The sequence below is a fragment of the Photinus pyralis genome, unplaced genomic scaffold (genome assembly GCF_008802855.1).
Source record: "Photinus pyralis isolate 1611_PpyrPB1 unplaced genomic scaffold, Ppyr1.3 Ppyr1.4_LG6, whole genome shotgun sequence".
Taxonomy (NCBI): domain Eukaryota; kingdom Metazoa; phylum Arthropoda; class Insecta; order Coleoptera; family Lampyridae; genus Photinus; species Photinus pyralis.
In genome coordinates, this window is record NW_022170663.1 from 37,643,876 (window position 1) to 37,661,713 (window position 17,838).

Consider the following 17,838-nt stretch of genomic DNA (forward strand, 5'->3'; position numbering starts at 1 on the left):
CTTTAATTTATTTTTTTTACATGAAGTACATCTTTTAAGTTTAATAATATTTCAAATCAGTCAATTTATGAGTATTTATTTCAGAGTGATCAAACCAGAGCATCAGGTTTTTGAGTTTCAGATTATAAGAGACGCAAAAAACCAACGTTCTGCAGGGTAATAGCACAGATATACATAACGTATATCTGTGGTAATAGTAATTAAAAGTTTATATATTACTGAGCTAGCCGTGGTATATTATTAATTACAAAAGATTAATTTTTACCAGTGCCGTAGAAATGAAGCAGGGTGTTCAACCCCTGTAAATGTAACAATCCCGTTGGAAAAGCTCAAAGATCGCTCGCGCCCAAAAGTTAATAACCCCATTTCTTGTGTCATATTTTATTAAAGTTCAGTGACTCCATTTGTGTAACCCGATTTGTGGTGTCATAATTCATTTTCAAAAGTCACGGATGTGAATGGCCCCATTTTTTATGGGGCATTTTATTAGTCGGGACCTTGGAAAATAGGTCAAAGTTACGTTCTCCAAGTGACCTTGAAAAGTAGGTCGCTCGTCTACAGCTGTAGCTATTAATTAAAGTCACTCTTGCTCTTCTCCCAAAAAAAGTAGGTCAAGATGAAGCTTAACGGTCTCTCACCTCCTGGTGATGACTTTATAGAGTTGGTGAAAATGAAGCTCAACGGTCGGTGACTCCTGGTGGGGCCCTTGGGAATTAAGTCAAGGTGAAGTTGGAGAATTGTTTACACGGTTTTGAAAAGTAACTCAAGCTATCGATCACGTGATTATTTTTAAATCTTAAAATGTGCTATTGTTTGCGTTTTGTCGGCTGACCCACTTCTGCCGTTTTGAACTACTTCTAGGGGAATGGTCCTAGGTCCTGGATTTTTTTGCAATATGTAGCCTATACCTTGAAGGTGTTCCAGACGGCCATCAAATTTCGGTGTCTGAAGGGAGAGGCCCTCCATGAATTATTTCCTGGCATGCTGTTTTTAAAAGTAAAACGTGCATAACCTTTGCATGCGACAACCAATTGTTCTCAGATTTTGCATTCACAAGCCTTTAGTGATGCCAAGTAAAACTGTTAACAAAAAGGGGGGGGGGGGGTTAACACATGTTCTACTCTTCATGATATTCCAATGAAAGGTCTCAAAATCGAATGAAATTGGTTTGTACAAAACTTCGGTGATATTAATTAATTTGAATATTGTCGTTTTGGCTTCCGTATTTTTATTCTCGCGCGTGATGTATTCAACTGAAGAAAACGTTAATATTGTCAATTGAGTGGCGGTAGCAGTTTAAGAAGCGTAAGGGATTTATTTTCTGTCAACCCAACGCAACAATATTCAAATTCATTAATTGACAGCCAGATCTTTATTTGTTTTTAGAAGTTATTTTGGTTGCATAAAATTAGGCGGCCTTCAGAAGGAATTTGTCATTTAAAAGTAGACAGGGAAAAACAATACACGTAAATCTCTACTGTCTACTTTTCAATAAATAGCGCTGTAGATCAAATAAAGTAAATACATGTTACCAAAGAATAAAGTGCAAGGTACATAGTTTTATAAGGTCTAATGGCTAATATTAAACCGATTGTCCGGGGTGAACGACCAAACAGCGTTTATGTATCAATTTCCCACCTGACACTTGGGTTGAACGACCGAATGTGCTTTGACCCATTTTCCACCTGATATTTGGAGAGGGGATTGAGGTTCAGTGGTTAACGACCGTTCGAACTAGGTGTTGACTCATTTTTCGAAGCAACGGACCTTTAGAGTTACATCTTCAAAGACTTTCCAAGAGCCGAACGACCTTTAAATTTCACATTCACCTACTTTTCAAGGTCACCTCCAGAAGGTGAGCGACCTTCAAACCTAACCTTGACCTATTTTCCAAGGTCGCCCCTAATGACATATGACACATCAAAAAAGGGTCATTTCCCTCAGGCAAATCAAATATGCCACCGCAACAGTGGTGTCACAAAACTGGAGTCATTGAACCTTGATGATGTGGAAACCGAAATATTACACCACAAAAAAATGCGGTTATTGACCTTTGGGGGTGAGCTATCATTGAACTTCAGCTTGACCTACTTTCTAACGTCACCGCCAGACGGCGAATTACCTTGGATTGGTCCAGGTACATACGTCCCTACTACACTACAAATTGAATGAGCCTCTTGCGGTTGTCATTACTTACTTTACTTTACTTTTCTCTCTTGTTATGTGACAGAAGATGCCCTCGTTTCCCCATGCCTCTTTTCCACATGTTGTGTTGCTGGATTCCGTTTACCTTCTTCAAATTGAAGTTTTATTAAGTTACTTAATTGTAGCTTTCTTTAGGTTAAGTTACTTAAGTTTCATTATATCACGAGAAATTTAAACATCTTTATTTGAGTTTCTGTTAAAAATAAATAATAATAACGTGACTTTCTTCAAAAGAATCAAGGAACAATTTTAATTTTATACCACACTTTACTAATACTACGACGTTTCACCATTGCAATTGTCGTAAGTAATCGATAAGCATAAATCCACCACCAACGATAGTGCAAATACCGACCATCACGATATCTGCCTGATGACAAACTTCAGTCAATTTCACTCTTGTTTTAAATTGTACCAGTGTGAAGATCCCCGTTATCATACTTAAGACACATCCAACGAGTAGAAAAGCCTTTTCAGTGGACCTGTGTGGTTCGTCAAATGCGTACGCCATAATTATGGCGACCAAAACCAAGGTATAACCATAAGCGCAAGCAATATTCATTTCCAGTAGACCTTTGCGAAAACACCAACTGATAGCACATCTCGAAATCAGAACGCAATTTATCACACAAAACACCTGCAAGCGGAAACTGAGATGCTTATGCAAGACGTCGTTAGGGTTACTTACAAGTTCGATTATTTTCAACAGGAAGCCTAGTTCTTTGAAAAGAGCTATCAATGTTTTTGGCATTTCAAGGTTTAGACAGCAAGTGGCCTACTCGACTTCTAATTTAAATCAGATTTTGAAACTGGGAGCAAAATTGGTTTCCGAATTTGTTTTTTTTTTTATAGGACAACCCTGCAGTCTGTATTTGGAAGGTTGGAAATTCTCTCACAAGTAGCATTCAACCAGTTCTGCGTTCAGCGTTTCCATTTAAAGTTAGCCATCATATTTTTCTTCTGCGTAATTGAATTCTATAGCGTGCTGACCTTTTTATGGTTTTAGGAAATCGTGGGGTCCATAGCTTCCGATAGGCTATTGAAGAAAGATGGTTCAATTAATTACTAGACGTAATTTTGAAAGGAGCGTAAATTAATTCACAAGGTCGGTAGGAATTAAGCTACAAGCCTCGAGAGTTTGGCTAAGAATCCTTCTCTCCCACCCGATTTTTACTTATATACTCGCCGGGCTCGAATGCAGAAACGACTCTAACGAAAACCAAGCGTTTATTCATTTTTTTTATACATGGCAGAAACAAGATCTCTCATATTCCGTCACGACGCTTTTTAAAACCGGCCGCACTGTGGCGTTTCGACTCCCTATCTACTTGAACACTCGTTCTAATCTTAACGCGCTTTATTTTCTCTTGCATATTATTTCGCTCCCAGCAGAATTGGGTTTAGTGCTATGGAGTGTCAAAATCTGATTTAAATGTGAAATCGAGTAGGCTACTTGCCGTCTTGACAGCTAAAGTTGGCAGCAAAACTTACAAATGCCAAAAACATTGATCGATCTTTTCAAAGAACTAGGATTCTTGTTCAAAATAATAGAACTTGTAAGTAACTGTTATGACGTTTTGCATAAGCATCTCCGTTTCCGCTTGCAGGTGTTTTGTGTAATAAATTGCGTTCTGATTTCGAGATGTGCTATCAGTTGGTGTTTTCGCAAAGGTCTACTGGAAATGAATATTGCTTGCGCTTATGGTTATACCTTGGTTTTGTTCGCCATCATTATGGCGTACGCATTTGACGAACCTCACAGGCCGACTGAAAAGGCCTTTTTACTCGTCGGATGCGTCTTAAGCATGATAACGGGATTCTTCACACTGGTGGAATTTAAAACAAAAGTGAAACTGGCGACAGTTTGTCATCAGACAGATATCGTGATGGTCGGTATTGGCACGATGATTGGTGGTGGATTTATGCTTATCGATTGCTTACGATGATTGCGATGGTGAAACGTTGTGTCCATGTTTTGTACTCGTAGTAAAATGTGGTACAAATTTAAAATTGTTATACTCGATTTCCATATTTGGCGTGACATCATCTAAAGAGTAGGTTCCTAAAGAAATTCCGGGTACATGAAAATGGCTACAGGGCACCTTAATTAAGCGTATTCAATAATAAAAAATTGCGGAAGTAGCCCTAAATTTTCCACAATCGTAATTGAAAGTTCACTTCATTTCCTCGAAATCTGGTGTAATTTTACTTATATTTCGTCATTCTTAAGTTGGCGGTAGCATCCACCGCCTCATACAGTCGAGAGGGGAAGGAATATCTCTCGCACCTTCCGTAGATCGCCTCTTTGGTAGCGATCACCGATTAACTTGGAACGCCTTTTCTATCTAGAGAACTACTTACTGCTATTATGGTATAATTAAAAACACATGTATAATAGTTGTACATCATCGAATTAAACTTTTAATTAAGATTGTGAAAAATTTAGGGCTTATTCCGCAAATTTTATTGTTCAATACGCTTAATTAAGGTGCTCTATATCCCTTTTTATTAATTTCATGATCTTCCCTTGGGGGAGGGGCTTATTAGCGTTACGAAACCTCTGTGAATTGACAATAATACCAAACGTAGCTGTAAGTGATTCAGAACGTAAAATCTGATGTTTATATTAGCAATCTGTATTTATAAATAAAAACAGTAACTCAGAATCGTATTAAATAATTTTGTCAATTGTAATTTTGTTGAAAAGGGTAATAAATTTACTGCGCTTTCCAAGAAAACTAGACCGCCGAAATGGAGAAGGGTTCCGAACGACGTCTTGATCGGCCTCCAACCCTTTCGTGGTATGCAAGTCTCGAATAAGTAAAAAGGCAACGAGGATAAGACATTCCAGATCAATAAACCAGTAGCAAGATTACTTATATTATTTATTTATTTATTTATTATTATTTATATAATCAAAACCCAGTGAGGTGGAGTAGTGATAGTGAACAGAGCAGGTAATGCGCAGGTAGAGGACAAGTAGAGACCAGGTAGAGAGGAGGTTTGTTAGTTTTGAAGCAAGCATTTTTGCATAAAATATATTGATACACGGGACGAGGGCGTATAGGGTCATTTCTTTTGGACTGCTAGTTCCGGTAAAGTGTAGGGCAACTTAATTTTTTCAAATAGATACCTTGAATATTCTTATTCTACATCGGAAAATAATAAACTTTCGTGGGGAACGTTTTTGTCTAAGTTTATTATTTTTTGAAGACAGTCTTCTAAAAGAGGATTGAGCTAGGAAGCTGTTCTGTCACGAATTTGGTAACTGGTTTAACCGTGAGAAAGCTGGAAGGACAACAATGTTACCCTTACTCAGCAGGCGAAGCCTACTCTAACTAGCGATTAGAGGCGGCTGACCTATGTACCACTACCCCTTAGTAGTTTGATACTCGCCATCTGATCCTGAATATATTTTAAGATGTATATATGTTGTTCTTTATTGACCGTATACAATGTAATATGTGTTCTTTTAAACCGCCACGTTATTCTACCTACGTCTTCCAACTTCTCAGCAACGCGCTTGAACCACCACCCGCCTTAACCGACAGCAGCCGGCCACAATCACCACCACAACCACCACCGGACTGAGTCCGGTCAACAGGTCAGTGTCGCCCAGACACCGCAATTTACGATACTTATGAAAACTCGCAGCAGGAAAGAAGGTGCCACCACCCTCGTCCCGTCATGAAGAATCGCTGGAAAATATTTTCAAGTTCTAAAAATGACCAACAGAGGGCGTAACTGCCATCTTAAATTTTAAAATTGCATTTTCTTTAAATTTCACATAATAAACAAAAAATTTTTTTTCACATTTTTAAAAAGAACCAGTTTATCTACCATTTTCGTAAAAACAAAAACTCAGTTATTTCAAAAAAAAGATGGTGTGGGGCGTTCAATTGAATTTGTAATAGCCTTAAATTTCTTAACGGTTTGACCAATTTTATCAAATTTGTTATGGATGAAAAGAGCATTGCTTGGGCAATGAGATCAACCAAAATATAGTTAATTTAGTTGAATCCGTCTCCACCAGGGGGCTAGTTTTGACACTACGATCCAAGATTCTAAAAAAATCAAATGAAATGAAATGACTTTTTCTTTATGAAAAAGTAGCCAAATAACATCCAAAGAGGCCAGTGAAAACCGTTTTTCAAAATCTCATTACTAACCTTAAATATGAGATTAATTAATTAATTAATATAAATGCTTAAATTGTATCTTAAATTTACTTTTTACGTATTTCCGGTATTTGTCGATAAAAGCACTCTACACTTTTAGGTAGGCCTTGGAAAATTAAACAAATGAAACACGATGCATTATAAAATAATAGCAGCCGTAATTTGTAAATTATTCTGCTGTGTTTACATTCAGAAAGTGCAGTTTTTTGAATTTGTAATCTTTTCTAAAATGCCGATTTCTAACCAAGAAGCATTTAATATGCTGGCGATATATTTTGAGTGTTTTCAAAATGCGACCATCGCTGCCCGCATCTTCTATTTACGTTATCCGAATCGACCACGAACCAACCCCGCCAGCTTATTAAATGCTTCTTGGTTAGAAATCGGCATTTTAGAAAAGATTACAAAATCAAAAAACTGCACTTTCTGTATGTAAACACAGCAGAATAATTTACAATTACGGCTGTTATTATCTTATAAATCATCGTGTTTCATTTGTTTAATTTTCCAAGGCCTACCTAAAAGTGTAGGGTCCTTTTCCAAACAATCTTTCGCGCCATCGACAAATACCAAAAATACGTCAAATAAGATACAATTTATAAGCATTTTAATTAATTAATTAATTAATCAATCTCATTTTCCCAATATTTGAGGTTAGGAACAAGATTTTGAAAAACGGTTTTCTTTTCTCTGACCTCTTTGGGTGTTATTTGGCTACTTTTTCATAAAGAAATCATAGTGTGAAAACTAGCCCCCTGGCGGAGAAGGATTCAACTAAATTAACTACATTTTGATTGATTCTTGCTGCCCAATGAATGCTTTTTTCAACAATACGAAATTTGTTACAATCGTTCAAACAGTTAAAAAGTTAAAGCAGGTGATTGCAAAAACAATTGAACGCCCCACGCCATCTTTGTTTTTGAAATAACTGAGTTTTTGTTTTTACGAAGATGATAGAAAATGTGAAAAAAGAATGTTCAGTTTCTTATGCGAAATTTAAAGAAAATGCAATTTTAAAATGTAAGATGGCAGGTAAGCCCTCTGGTGGTCATTTTTAGAACTTGAAAATATTTCCCAGCGATTCTTCATGACCGATTTACCCAATAATTTTTTTACCACTAAGTCAAACGACGAACGGTTCCCGAGATATGGCCGAGGATTCGAGGAACAGTCTTGTTTGTACAGATAGAAGTAATTTTCATTTCACCTTGTGTTGGTTTCACATACGATTATAAATAAAGTTTAAGTATTTCCTACCAATGCGAAGTAGGATTTTACGTATGAATGCGGTCTAACCATTTACCTTACAGGATCGTTTCGCCTCAAACCCCCTCCCTCCAATCACTAAAATGTGTTCTCTTACAGTAAACGCGATATGAAAATAAGAATCGTTAACTTTGAATAAAGATATTTGATATTTTATTTCATCTTTTAGTTTTACCTCTAATCCTGGAGGCCAGAAGAGGGCTATTGACCGACGAGCAGCCGCGGTATATCATTATAATTATACAACAAGAACCACCCCTAATTTAATCAACCAGAAGAATTAGGAGAAAATGGAAAATTTGCAACTTTGCATCACTATTTACCCATTAGCTTCAAAGTCAGGGAGAATTCAACGTTTGTTTACGCAAAAAATCAGCGAGGAAAATATCTTCGGCGTAATTTAAGTATCCGAGTTATGTTATACATGTATAATGTCAAAAAACCGTTTAATACGAGCACAGATTTAAATCTGTGATACGAGTGAGACCGCTGTATTACTTGCCGTCAAAATCATTTCAATTGAACATCTTAAGTAGACATTTACCTACTAAATATTGAAAGTAGACTGTGCAGCATTATGGCGGGAGGTAACAAAGGCGATATTACAAAGGAATTTTGGTGTAAAATTAACGGTACGTGTACGGTATACTTTGTTGAAATTTATTTGCCATAAAAACCGTTAGGTACTTAAATCAAATTCGAATATTTAATAGTTACTTACTTACCACATTTGGATCGACTTAATGTATCCGAAATACTATTGTAACCCTTAGGGGAGAGGTGCGAATGTGACGTCTTATCGGTACCTGAAAAAATAGAAATAATAAATGTAAATTAAAACTACAAAAGTTAATCGGCGCTCTATATCAAAACTTTACCCTATTACAGTGGCATAAAGTCGTTATCAGATTATTCAACCCCAATGGCAAACTTACAAACTACTAAATGGGTTGCTTGTAGTCTATTAATCAAGTATGCTTCGGGGGGATTTGCACAAACGTTCGTCTACATTTTCAGGGCCATAAATACGAAATGATGATTATTAAAGATATCATCTCTACGCTACCGAAACTTCGCCCAAGTTTACAAACTTATTGATAACGCCGAAACTAATTTCACTTTTCGTCCACTTAAGGGCAAATCTTGCGCCCCATGCAAATCCAATTAGATGCGACTTTATATCGCTGTATATTTGCATCTTCAAACCTCATTTGTTCTTACCGATCGAAGGAGAGAGTTTTGCCATTTCCCTAAAGAATTTGGTACTCAATTGTTGTTGGTAGTTATATGTATATACACTGTTTACTAGTCAGTAGGCCAGTGCTAGTTTTACATTGTATTTATTTTATTTCTATAAACAATAGTTAAGAATAACACTTAGAAACCAATAACAGATTAACATTAATTTAAGTGTAGTCTGCGTCTCTGCGATCCACTTTTGTTTTTATCTAGGCCCTTCTCAAATTGTTGAATTACAAAAAAATATGTAAAACATATATATACGGACTAAAACGATTGCTAAGAAACGGTTATTTATATACGTATTATCAACGTAGAAATTGAACTCTATGATTTATATATATGAATAAAAATCGTATTTTAAACGTGGGTATAAAATCGGTCTACACAAAAACGTATACCATACTACCTATACCGAATTTATCCTTTCAAAACGCTTTAAAACTGTGTTTAAACGTAACGTGTGTTTGCTGGGAGAGGTGAGTGGTTATTTTTGTAATAAAAGAATTCGTATACGTAACAAGTTTCATTTCGCAGAGAGTTGCGGATGCATTAAATATTAGCCTCCTAACAGCGACTTCCATTTAACAAATTTCTAAATCGGGCAAACCTCTCTCAATGTAAGAAACCCCTTAGCGATGTTGATGGTTTCATACAGGCGCCGAATCAGACCTACAGCGACGATATGACGGTAAATGATGATGAATTATGAATTATCGCCTTTGTAATGTTCAACAACCAGCTGGAGCGATAGTGATGTTTACATTTTTGAAATCAGCAAAAAACGCTCTATCAAATGACAAAAAGTAAAAATGACTTTCATAAAAAAAAACAAAGTTGATGATGGATGACCAGAGACGAAACGTTAGACTTAAAATTTAAAACTAGCATCTTGTAGAAGATAAAAAGTGGCCATAATATTGTGTCATTTATTTTAAAATATCTTTTTAAATAACATTGGTGAAAAATAAAAATAATTTTGCAAAATTTCGTTTTTTTCCGAATATCTCCGAAAGTAGTCGGAATTTTGTCAGTTTCAAAACGGCAATTTGGTAAGCATCAAATACGCAACTTTGCCAAATTTAAACTACCTACCTGTCCCTCGAAATTTAATCAGCCTGTATTGTTACACAATTGGAAATGTTTTATAGATTTTCTTTTTTTACCCTTCATGGTACTGTAATGAATGGTCTCAACCAAAGGAATTAATTTCTACCAACCACAGTTCTTCTTCTCGACCCTTATCGTGATTGGCTATAATTCCCTATATCTCAAAAACAGATTGCCGGAGGAGGGTAGGTACTCACAAAGGACGATTGGGACGTCTACAAGAAATATATCCAATGGTGATTTCAAAACGGTTTGTCGGAGAAGAGTACTCACAAAGGCAAAATGAATCATCTGGACAAGACATATTGGTGAAGTCAAAGCGAATATCTTGAAAACGAAGTGTGGGAAGAGGGTGCTTTCAAAGTGCGGAAAGATCGTCTAGACGAGACATATTTACTGGCGATGTAAAAACTTATTTGTGAATATCTCGAAAATGTTGGAGGAAGGTACAATCATAGACAAATGTAATGATAATCGAAAGTTTACTGGCACTTAGGCAACCAACCATACACTATCTAAAATGGCAACGTTGTAGTGTAACTATTCCGGCGGGAATTCGCGGGGATGGGCCGCAAGGCGTCGCGTATTGTCGTCCTTGCTTCGGCGTTTCTTCGTCACTGCCTTGATATAAACACTACAGTAGGTATAATTACAAGAATTGGTAAAACCCGATTTTATGCATTATATTCTGGCAAACTTCACATTGGTATCTTCAATCTTGTTTTTCTCCATTGAAATAAAAACTGGCTTTTAAGGTTAATTTTGCAAAACAAGTTCTTATTTTGTGATCCAGTTTTGTTACACACTGACAAAAGAGGCCCACGTAAACGCAGTAAAAAAATAAAACTTAAAAGTACTTGTGTTCTTTTTTATTGCGTATTCAATCATAAAAAACAGTATAAGGTATGTTCTATTTTTTTAAATTTAATTTGCTTCCAGCCAAACCGAAAGTCAAAAAATTGTAATTATGGTCAATGAATTCTTTTCTTTTTACTCTAAATTGAAAAGAGGTAACAACTTCGGCGAATAATTTATATCCTTGTTCAAATCCGTTTTAAAATCTGTCAAAAAACCATAAAAGTACGGCTGAATTTTTTCCGGACAGAAATCAAAGTAACCTTGTATTTGTTTGGGCTGATAGTGCACTAATAATCACTTACATGGTGACGCGTAACGCGGTTTAACAGCGGGCCATAAATAGAAGTTCATTACCCAATCGTGTTCCTATATCGGCCAGTTTTAAGGCACCATCCTTTCGAGAAGGGCCGTCCCGTTTTATACCATAGGGAAACCATCGATTAAGGTAACGTAGATTTTTTGATTTGTGTAAAAAATAACGATCGATTCTCGTTAAGAAATTGTGAAAATATTGAAGATAATCAGAAAATTCTTAAAGGAGCTGAACTCTGTAAATTGACTGCGTGTGTTGAATTGAATTCATATAGAAGGAATTTTAGTGGTTTTGGAAATAGTACTTAAATTGTCATTTAAATGAGAAAATTCAACATTATTAGTTATAAAGGGTTTACTAAAATTCCCAAATTTTTGATTATTGAAGTTTAAATGTAGGGTAGAAAGAAACGTTGCCACTCGAGTAAACGTTGTCAACGTATAAAATATTTAAAGAAGGAAAAATAGTCTGGATTAATTTTGGTTTACCAATATATACAATCATTTCATTTTAAGTTTGTATTTATTGTCTGCAGTCAAACCAAAGCGATAAGCCTTTATTTTCAGAATTCAAAGGTAAGGGCATTGAAGTTTGTTTTGGAGCTAGTCGTCAGTTAAACAATTTGCGTTACACAAAAAATTATCAGTTACAGTAGAAGATTAATTTTATTTAGTACGATTAAAGGTTGTTAACCCTCATATTATTGCAAAGCTAGAACGAAATTATTTCGCGACTAAACTACGTGATTACCTCTTGGTAGTTCCCGACGGGATTCCTTCTAAAACGTCCTCGGGTTACCTAGTAAACTACTAAAATCTCTCGGAGAATTAATTTACTTCTTTCTCTAAACACTGCTTGGTCTAGTGACCCACACTACAGTATGCAAAATTTTACTATGGACCACGCACTGGTCGCATCGGTGGCTGAAACGCGAATGGATCCAAAATCTCCCAAAATAATCCCTTACCCAATTCATCATCGACACGTTTCCTTCCTTTCCGAACCTTTTCGCATTTACGAGTAACATTACTATCGAAATGCCAAATTTCATTTGATAGTAAATAGGCCAATCATATCTAACACTAGAAATCGCTAAAATCGCAAACTAACGGCTACTTCTGATTTTTTACATGTTCTTAGGACCACTACCAGCAGTGTATATCTAAGTTTCCGGCTTTGAAAGACCTGTGCTAACTTTGCAGCACTTGAAAAACCACGACATTTTCGCACTATGCGTTTTATTAAAAATGTTTGCTTTACATAGTGATGAAATTATCGGACTTTTTTAAACGAAAAATCGTATGGAAAGTGGTACTCTTTTTCACGATTTTTACTATGCGTTTCCATGGAGTTTAGTCTTGTCTATGAACAATAGCATCCACTTTTGAGTGACAGTAAATGGCGAATGTCAATCAAATTATTCAATTGTGGGTTATTATGGATCACTATGCAAAAAAATTTTGTGTACAACACGTGTTGAAAGTGTCTTTTTTTCCATGAATCAAACTGCAAATTCATGAAAAAAAGTATCACTTTCAAAATTAGTTGTATAAATAACTATTACAGTAGACTAAAATTCTACAAATTGAAATCAGAGCCAGCTCCGTAGGTTCAATTCTTGCCGAAATACAACCCTTCAAATGTTGATAACTTTTTTTAAAAAAAAGTGAAATTTTAAAATCTGGTCATTTTTCGACCCTGATATCAAGGAGACTACTCATTTTACGGGAAAAATTGTAGGAAAGACTCCTCCATTCTTTCCTTCAGAAAAAGAGTTCTCCTTCTCCGTACGCGGGGATGTTTTAATTGTTGCAATATACAGTCGAGGAAGATAAATTGTAGTTGCAAATGCGGAATTCTTTTTTCAATTAGAGTGAGTGAGAAACGTGGTCTACTGCAGAATAAATGATTTCTACAGAGGTTGAATGAAATCACTGTTCACAACGCATGTAGAACAGAGTTGGACTGGGTCACAGGGTCACTGGGTTATTGGGTTAAACTGGGTCACTAGGTCACTTATACCTTCTTCAATTGCTCAAATTGACCCAGTTTGACCCAATTTCACCCAATGACTCATTTTGACCCTGTGACTCAGTTTCAACTAGTAGGCAGTAACCTAATTTGGTCCACTAACCCAGTTTGAGTCTGTGACTTCGGTTCAAGTGTACAGATTATGAAATAAACGAATCTGCTGAAAATAATATACTCGATCTGTGACAATGAACAAACTTTCCATTTCATTGCTTTAGGGCTTACCATTTGCTTACAAGGTTACAAGAAAAGATGAGCACGTCTACGCCCTGAAGATCCCTAATGTGTCAATATCCATTGTTTCCATTGGACTGAATTTTTCTCTGCGGTAATAAATTGCGCCAAAGTGAAAACTTAAACTAGATCGATGGTATAAGCTGGGTAACTAGGTTAAGATGGGTCACCGAGTCAAGTTGGGTCACCGGGTTGCTACGTCACTGGGTCGCTGGGTCAGTAGACTCACTGGGTCACGTTATGCTTGACCTAGTCCAACTCTGACGTAGAAAGAGGTACATAATGTCACGTCGGTTAGCTGCGGTGCGATGAACCTTCTCAACCATCAACATAAAGAAGATCAAGAGGCTCTTCAGAATCCTGTAACCTGCAGAATATTTGTTTTCTCTATGAAGACGAAATTACTGAACAGTTTTTTGACAGGTTTTCTAGAAGCAGCTGGACGTCGAGGAGGTGATGCATCGTCTTCCTCCTGTATAGGATTTAATTGCAGCTGATGCTAGGTGCAAGAAACAATGCCGCGTCAAACTGAACTGAACTCAAAAGGGGGCATTTTGAGTCAAAAAAACATCATTGAGAGTATGGAGTGTGCTTATCCCTTACTAGCCTACTAAACGTAAAACTGTTGGAGAATGCAGAGAGAAATGTATGGGATTTGGTCAGTTACTGATCTCTGCGGTCAGGCCAAATTCTTTCGTTTCTTTTTTGTCGACTAGTTTTCGTACATTTGATACGACATTGCAACATGACAAAGGTGCAGGTGTTTTCTTCGTGTCGAATTTTCGAATTTATATAAATTATTTACCTATTAAATTGAACGTGTGTGTTCAGGGCCGGACTGGACAGGAGGGATTCCGGGAGATTTCACGGGGGGGGGGGGGGCTAATTCAATGCTTAATATTGTTATTAATAAGTAAATCGCTATTATTACAATAGAAACTCGATTATCTGGGCATTGGCTACACGGATTACCCGCTCATCCGGATATTATTTTGAAAAGGTATTAAAGAAAAAGGATTTACGGTGAGATTTAAAGCATTCCTCTTCTTTTCAAAACAAGAATTTGTCAATGTTTCTTTTGTGTTAAACGTAAACTTTCTAATAAGTTTATGGCACGATAAAATATTGTTAGGTAGGACCCAGCGACGGACCTATGGGGGGGGGGGGGGGAGGCTGCCCCTCCAATACTTAACTATTTGGCAATTTTGACAAGAGTTGGTAATTTTCATTACTAGTTGGCGAATGCCGCGAAAGTAGGTAAATCGTAAATGTGATAAGTCGACTATTGAAGGAATGAGAAATTGCGGCAAAATCTATAAAAAAGGACTCTTTAATAGGAAAGTCGCTTCCTTCTTCTTCAACACAAGGTTGGTATTTTGGTAATGCTTTTAATTAGTATTAGAGACCGTATACTGATATCTTACATTTTCTACATGATTATTAGAAATACCACTTAATACTTAATAGATACTACTCCGTTTGAGTTGGAATTTTTACAGTTGAGTTGGCAAAATGTCATGTCTGCCCCCCCGATTTTTTTGTCTAGGTCCGTCCCTGGTAGGACCTTTACCTATAAATAATCTTTGCAGGATAATACACTAATATATGTAAACCCTGCCCAAAAAATAAAAATTAAACTCCTTCACACTGGAACGACGGCACTGCATAGTAGGTACTTCTATTGTCCTTCCACTCTCACAATCTCTGCCCCTCTGTTTCGGAGATATTTATAAAAATTAAATGACGGCTAAGTGTATACTCAAAACTTATACAATTTTGTGTACAAATTGGGGAAGGCGCTATTATGGCAACTTTATCCGTCCGTCCGTCCGCCGGCCTTAACACACTTTCAAAATATTTGGTTCGTTCTTTTTGCTTCGGTATCTTATACCTCTGGCACCTCAACCAAGAAAAATCTAGACGAATAATATGCGCAGACTGCCATCTTTCTTATGTATATTGTTGTGAGACCTAACCTTCACTTCTGGGAATCCCACGATTTACCTCTAGCTAGCTCAGTTGAAATTAAAATGAAAACAAAATTTTACCCGCATCTCAAGGTCCAGCTGGATTCTGCCACCCTACAGCATTCCAACAATGACATAAATAGGTGGCTTAACCAAATCCTTAAATTCCAATATGAAACTTTACCCCCAGATTTAAAAAAACTTGAAACAAAGTAAGAGACGCCGACAATTACCTCTCCTTGACTCTAATAAACAAAACCTGGATTGCAATGACTGGTTTAATTTCAAACAAAAAATTGCGTAAATTTCTGTTTTACAAAATGTTACAATTTTAAACAGATAAATGACACACAAAAAAAAAACAAATTACTCAAACATTACAAAAAAAACAAGACAAAACAAAACACTAACTACTACTTACTTTTAAAATTAGTCCGAGTAACGTACTCCGATAAAAAGAGGTATCCGTACACAAACACGCAAACCAAACACTCAAACACCGACGTCTTCTCTCTTCGGGTACCCACAAATTCAAAACTTCCGTGTTTCCGCAAAATAAAAAAAAACAGGACGACGACAAACTTCTTAAACTTTTCAAAAAATTCTTCTTAAAACGGCAGACACAAAATTCTAATTAAACCTGGATCCACTACGCAAGAAACTTCCACAAGATTCAAAAAAATAACGTAACCGAAGAAGCGCCGGTTGGCTTTGTAACGACCAAAAAGCCCCGCTCTCTTCCAAAATTTTCTATTTAAGCCAAAAGCCCTTCTCCTTTCTTCAACATCCCGTCCGCCAATCACGCGAAGCGTCGATTTTTCAACTTCTTGCTAAACGGCACGTACGCCCGGCAATTCTGCGAAGAACCTTATCTCTACTTCGCGCTATACCTCGTTAACGGCAAATAAAATTTAAAAAGAAATTTACATCGAAAAAAATTCTAGGAATAAAATAAAAACAGAACACTTCTAAGAAATTGAACCAAAACTATAACATGAAATTTACGCAATCCTGTGTCTCAAATTATTAATAATCCCCCCGGTTAATTAATTGAACTAAACAAAATTGTCACATCCAGACGCTCTATAATTTCTTTCAAGTTACAACTAAAACAAAATAACCCAACAATATATGTAGATATTTTTTGAAATTTTAACCAAAGATTCTTGTAGTAAAGACAAACATATCGCATATCGTAAAAATCAGATGTGCGCATGCGCAAACATACACACTTCTATTCGCTTCGCTAGTATCGACGCTCTTATCACTTATCGCGGCTCCAACATAAACGCACTCTAAATTATGACACGGCCGCCTATAATATCAGTCAACTGACATGCTTCAACTGCTGAACCCACTGAACTTTATTGACGTTTTGTTTCACTTTGGCGTTTGGAAATCGGCAGATTATATTACCTCGGTTATTCTTGAATAATTTCATTCGGAAAAAAAATTCCAACGCACTCGAGGACGTAGAGGTAACGTTTTTTTTTTGTTTGTGACCTTCACACTCCTTCACGCGACACTTAAATGGTCAGATTATTAAAACGTAGTCAACCCACGTTAATTTGACGCGTTCCAGTAAATTCCAAAATACTCTATTGGGCTCCTCTACTATTGGTTAAGCGTTCATTGTGCCCCAACAAATATCTCTCAAACCAAAAAGACACAAAAGTGCAATTAAACACAATCTAATCGCGCATACCGTCGTCTCAACATACAAAAGTTCAATTCTTGGAGGACTGGGGATTCACTTAGCCTCCATTTGATTTTTCTAAATAATTTTGAAATCAGAAACGGATCAACCGTACAATCAATTATAATAGAAACTTGTGTAATAAAACATGTAGATGTTACCTTGAAATAATCGATGTTTTTATTTTATCTGTTATGTGTAGGTATCTATCTCTATTGTTTCGTTTGCCAGCTAACTGCATGGTAACAGTTGCCTCCTACACGATTTCCCGAAAAAAAAAACCTTATAGGGGGCCCTTTTAAAAGTATTTCCCGGTAGGAATTTACAAACCAGTAAAAGTAAGGGGGTTTAGATAACACAATAATTGATAACATTTTGTTTATGTGATTTCCACAAAAATAATGTAGGATTTTAAAAAAGTGGATGTGGTTCGCAATGACGCTTGTTTATAAAAAGGAAAGTGGTGAAAAGAATTGAGAGGATGCTCGAATATGCACCGTAATGCTCATAGACGCGTAGACAGAATTATTGAAATTGTTCAATTTAATCATTGGGGTTTAACGTTTTGAATACAGGGAGTTTTTGTAGTTTACGTCGCCCTCGTCTGCGAAAAGTGTCATAAAATGTATGACATATATCGGTATTCATTTTATCATAAGCGACAATTAAGAAGCTAGTGTCTAAACTCAACAATTAGAAAGTTTAGTTTTGAAACAGTTGTTTACCTTACAATATAGTAAT

At 36.4% G+C, this 17,838-nt stretch overlaps 1 protein-coding gene and 1 long non-coding RNA gene across 2 annotated transcripts in view; both read right to left on the minus strand.

Annotated features, from left to right (window-relative positions):
- LOC116174624 overlaps positions 1 to 17,838 on the minus strand; it is a 91,071-nt gene that overhangs the window by 58,152 nt on the left and 15,081 nt on the right. Inside the window, exon 4 of the mRNA XM_031492564.1 lies at positions 8,375 to 8,455. Coding sequence (XP_031348424.1) covers positions 8,375 to 8,455 — 81 coding nt within the window. The remainder of the gene's footprint in view (positions 1 to 8,374; positions 8,456 to 17,838) is intronic.
- LOC116174159 lies at positions 2,373 to 3,007 on the minus strand. The gene is made up of 2 exons (XR_004146048.1): positions 2,894 to 3,007; positions 2,373 to 2,842 (listed from the first exon to the last, which is right to left on the minus strand). It is a non-coding gene; the product is annotated as an uncharacterized LOC116174159 (long non-coding RNA).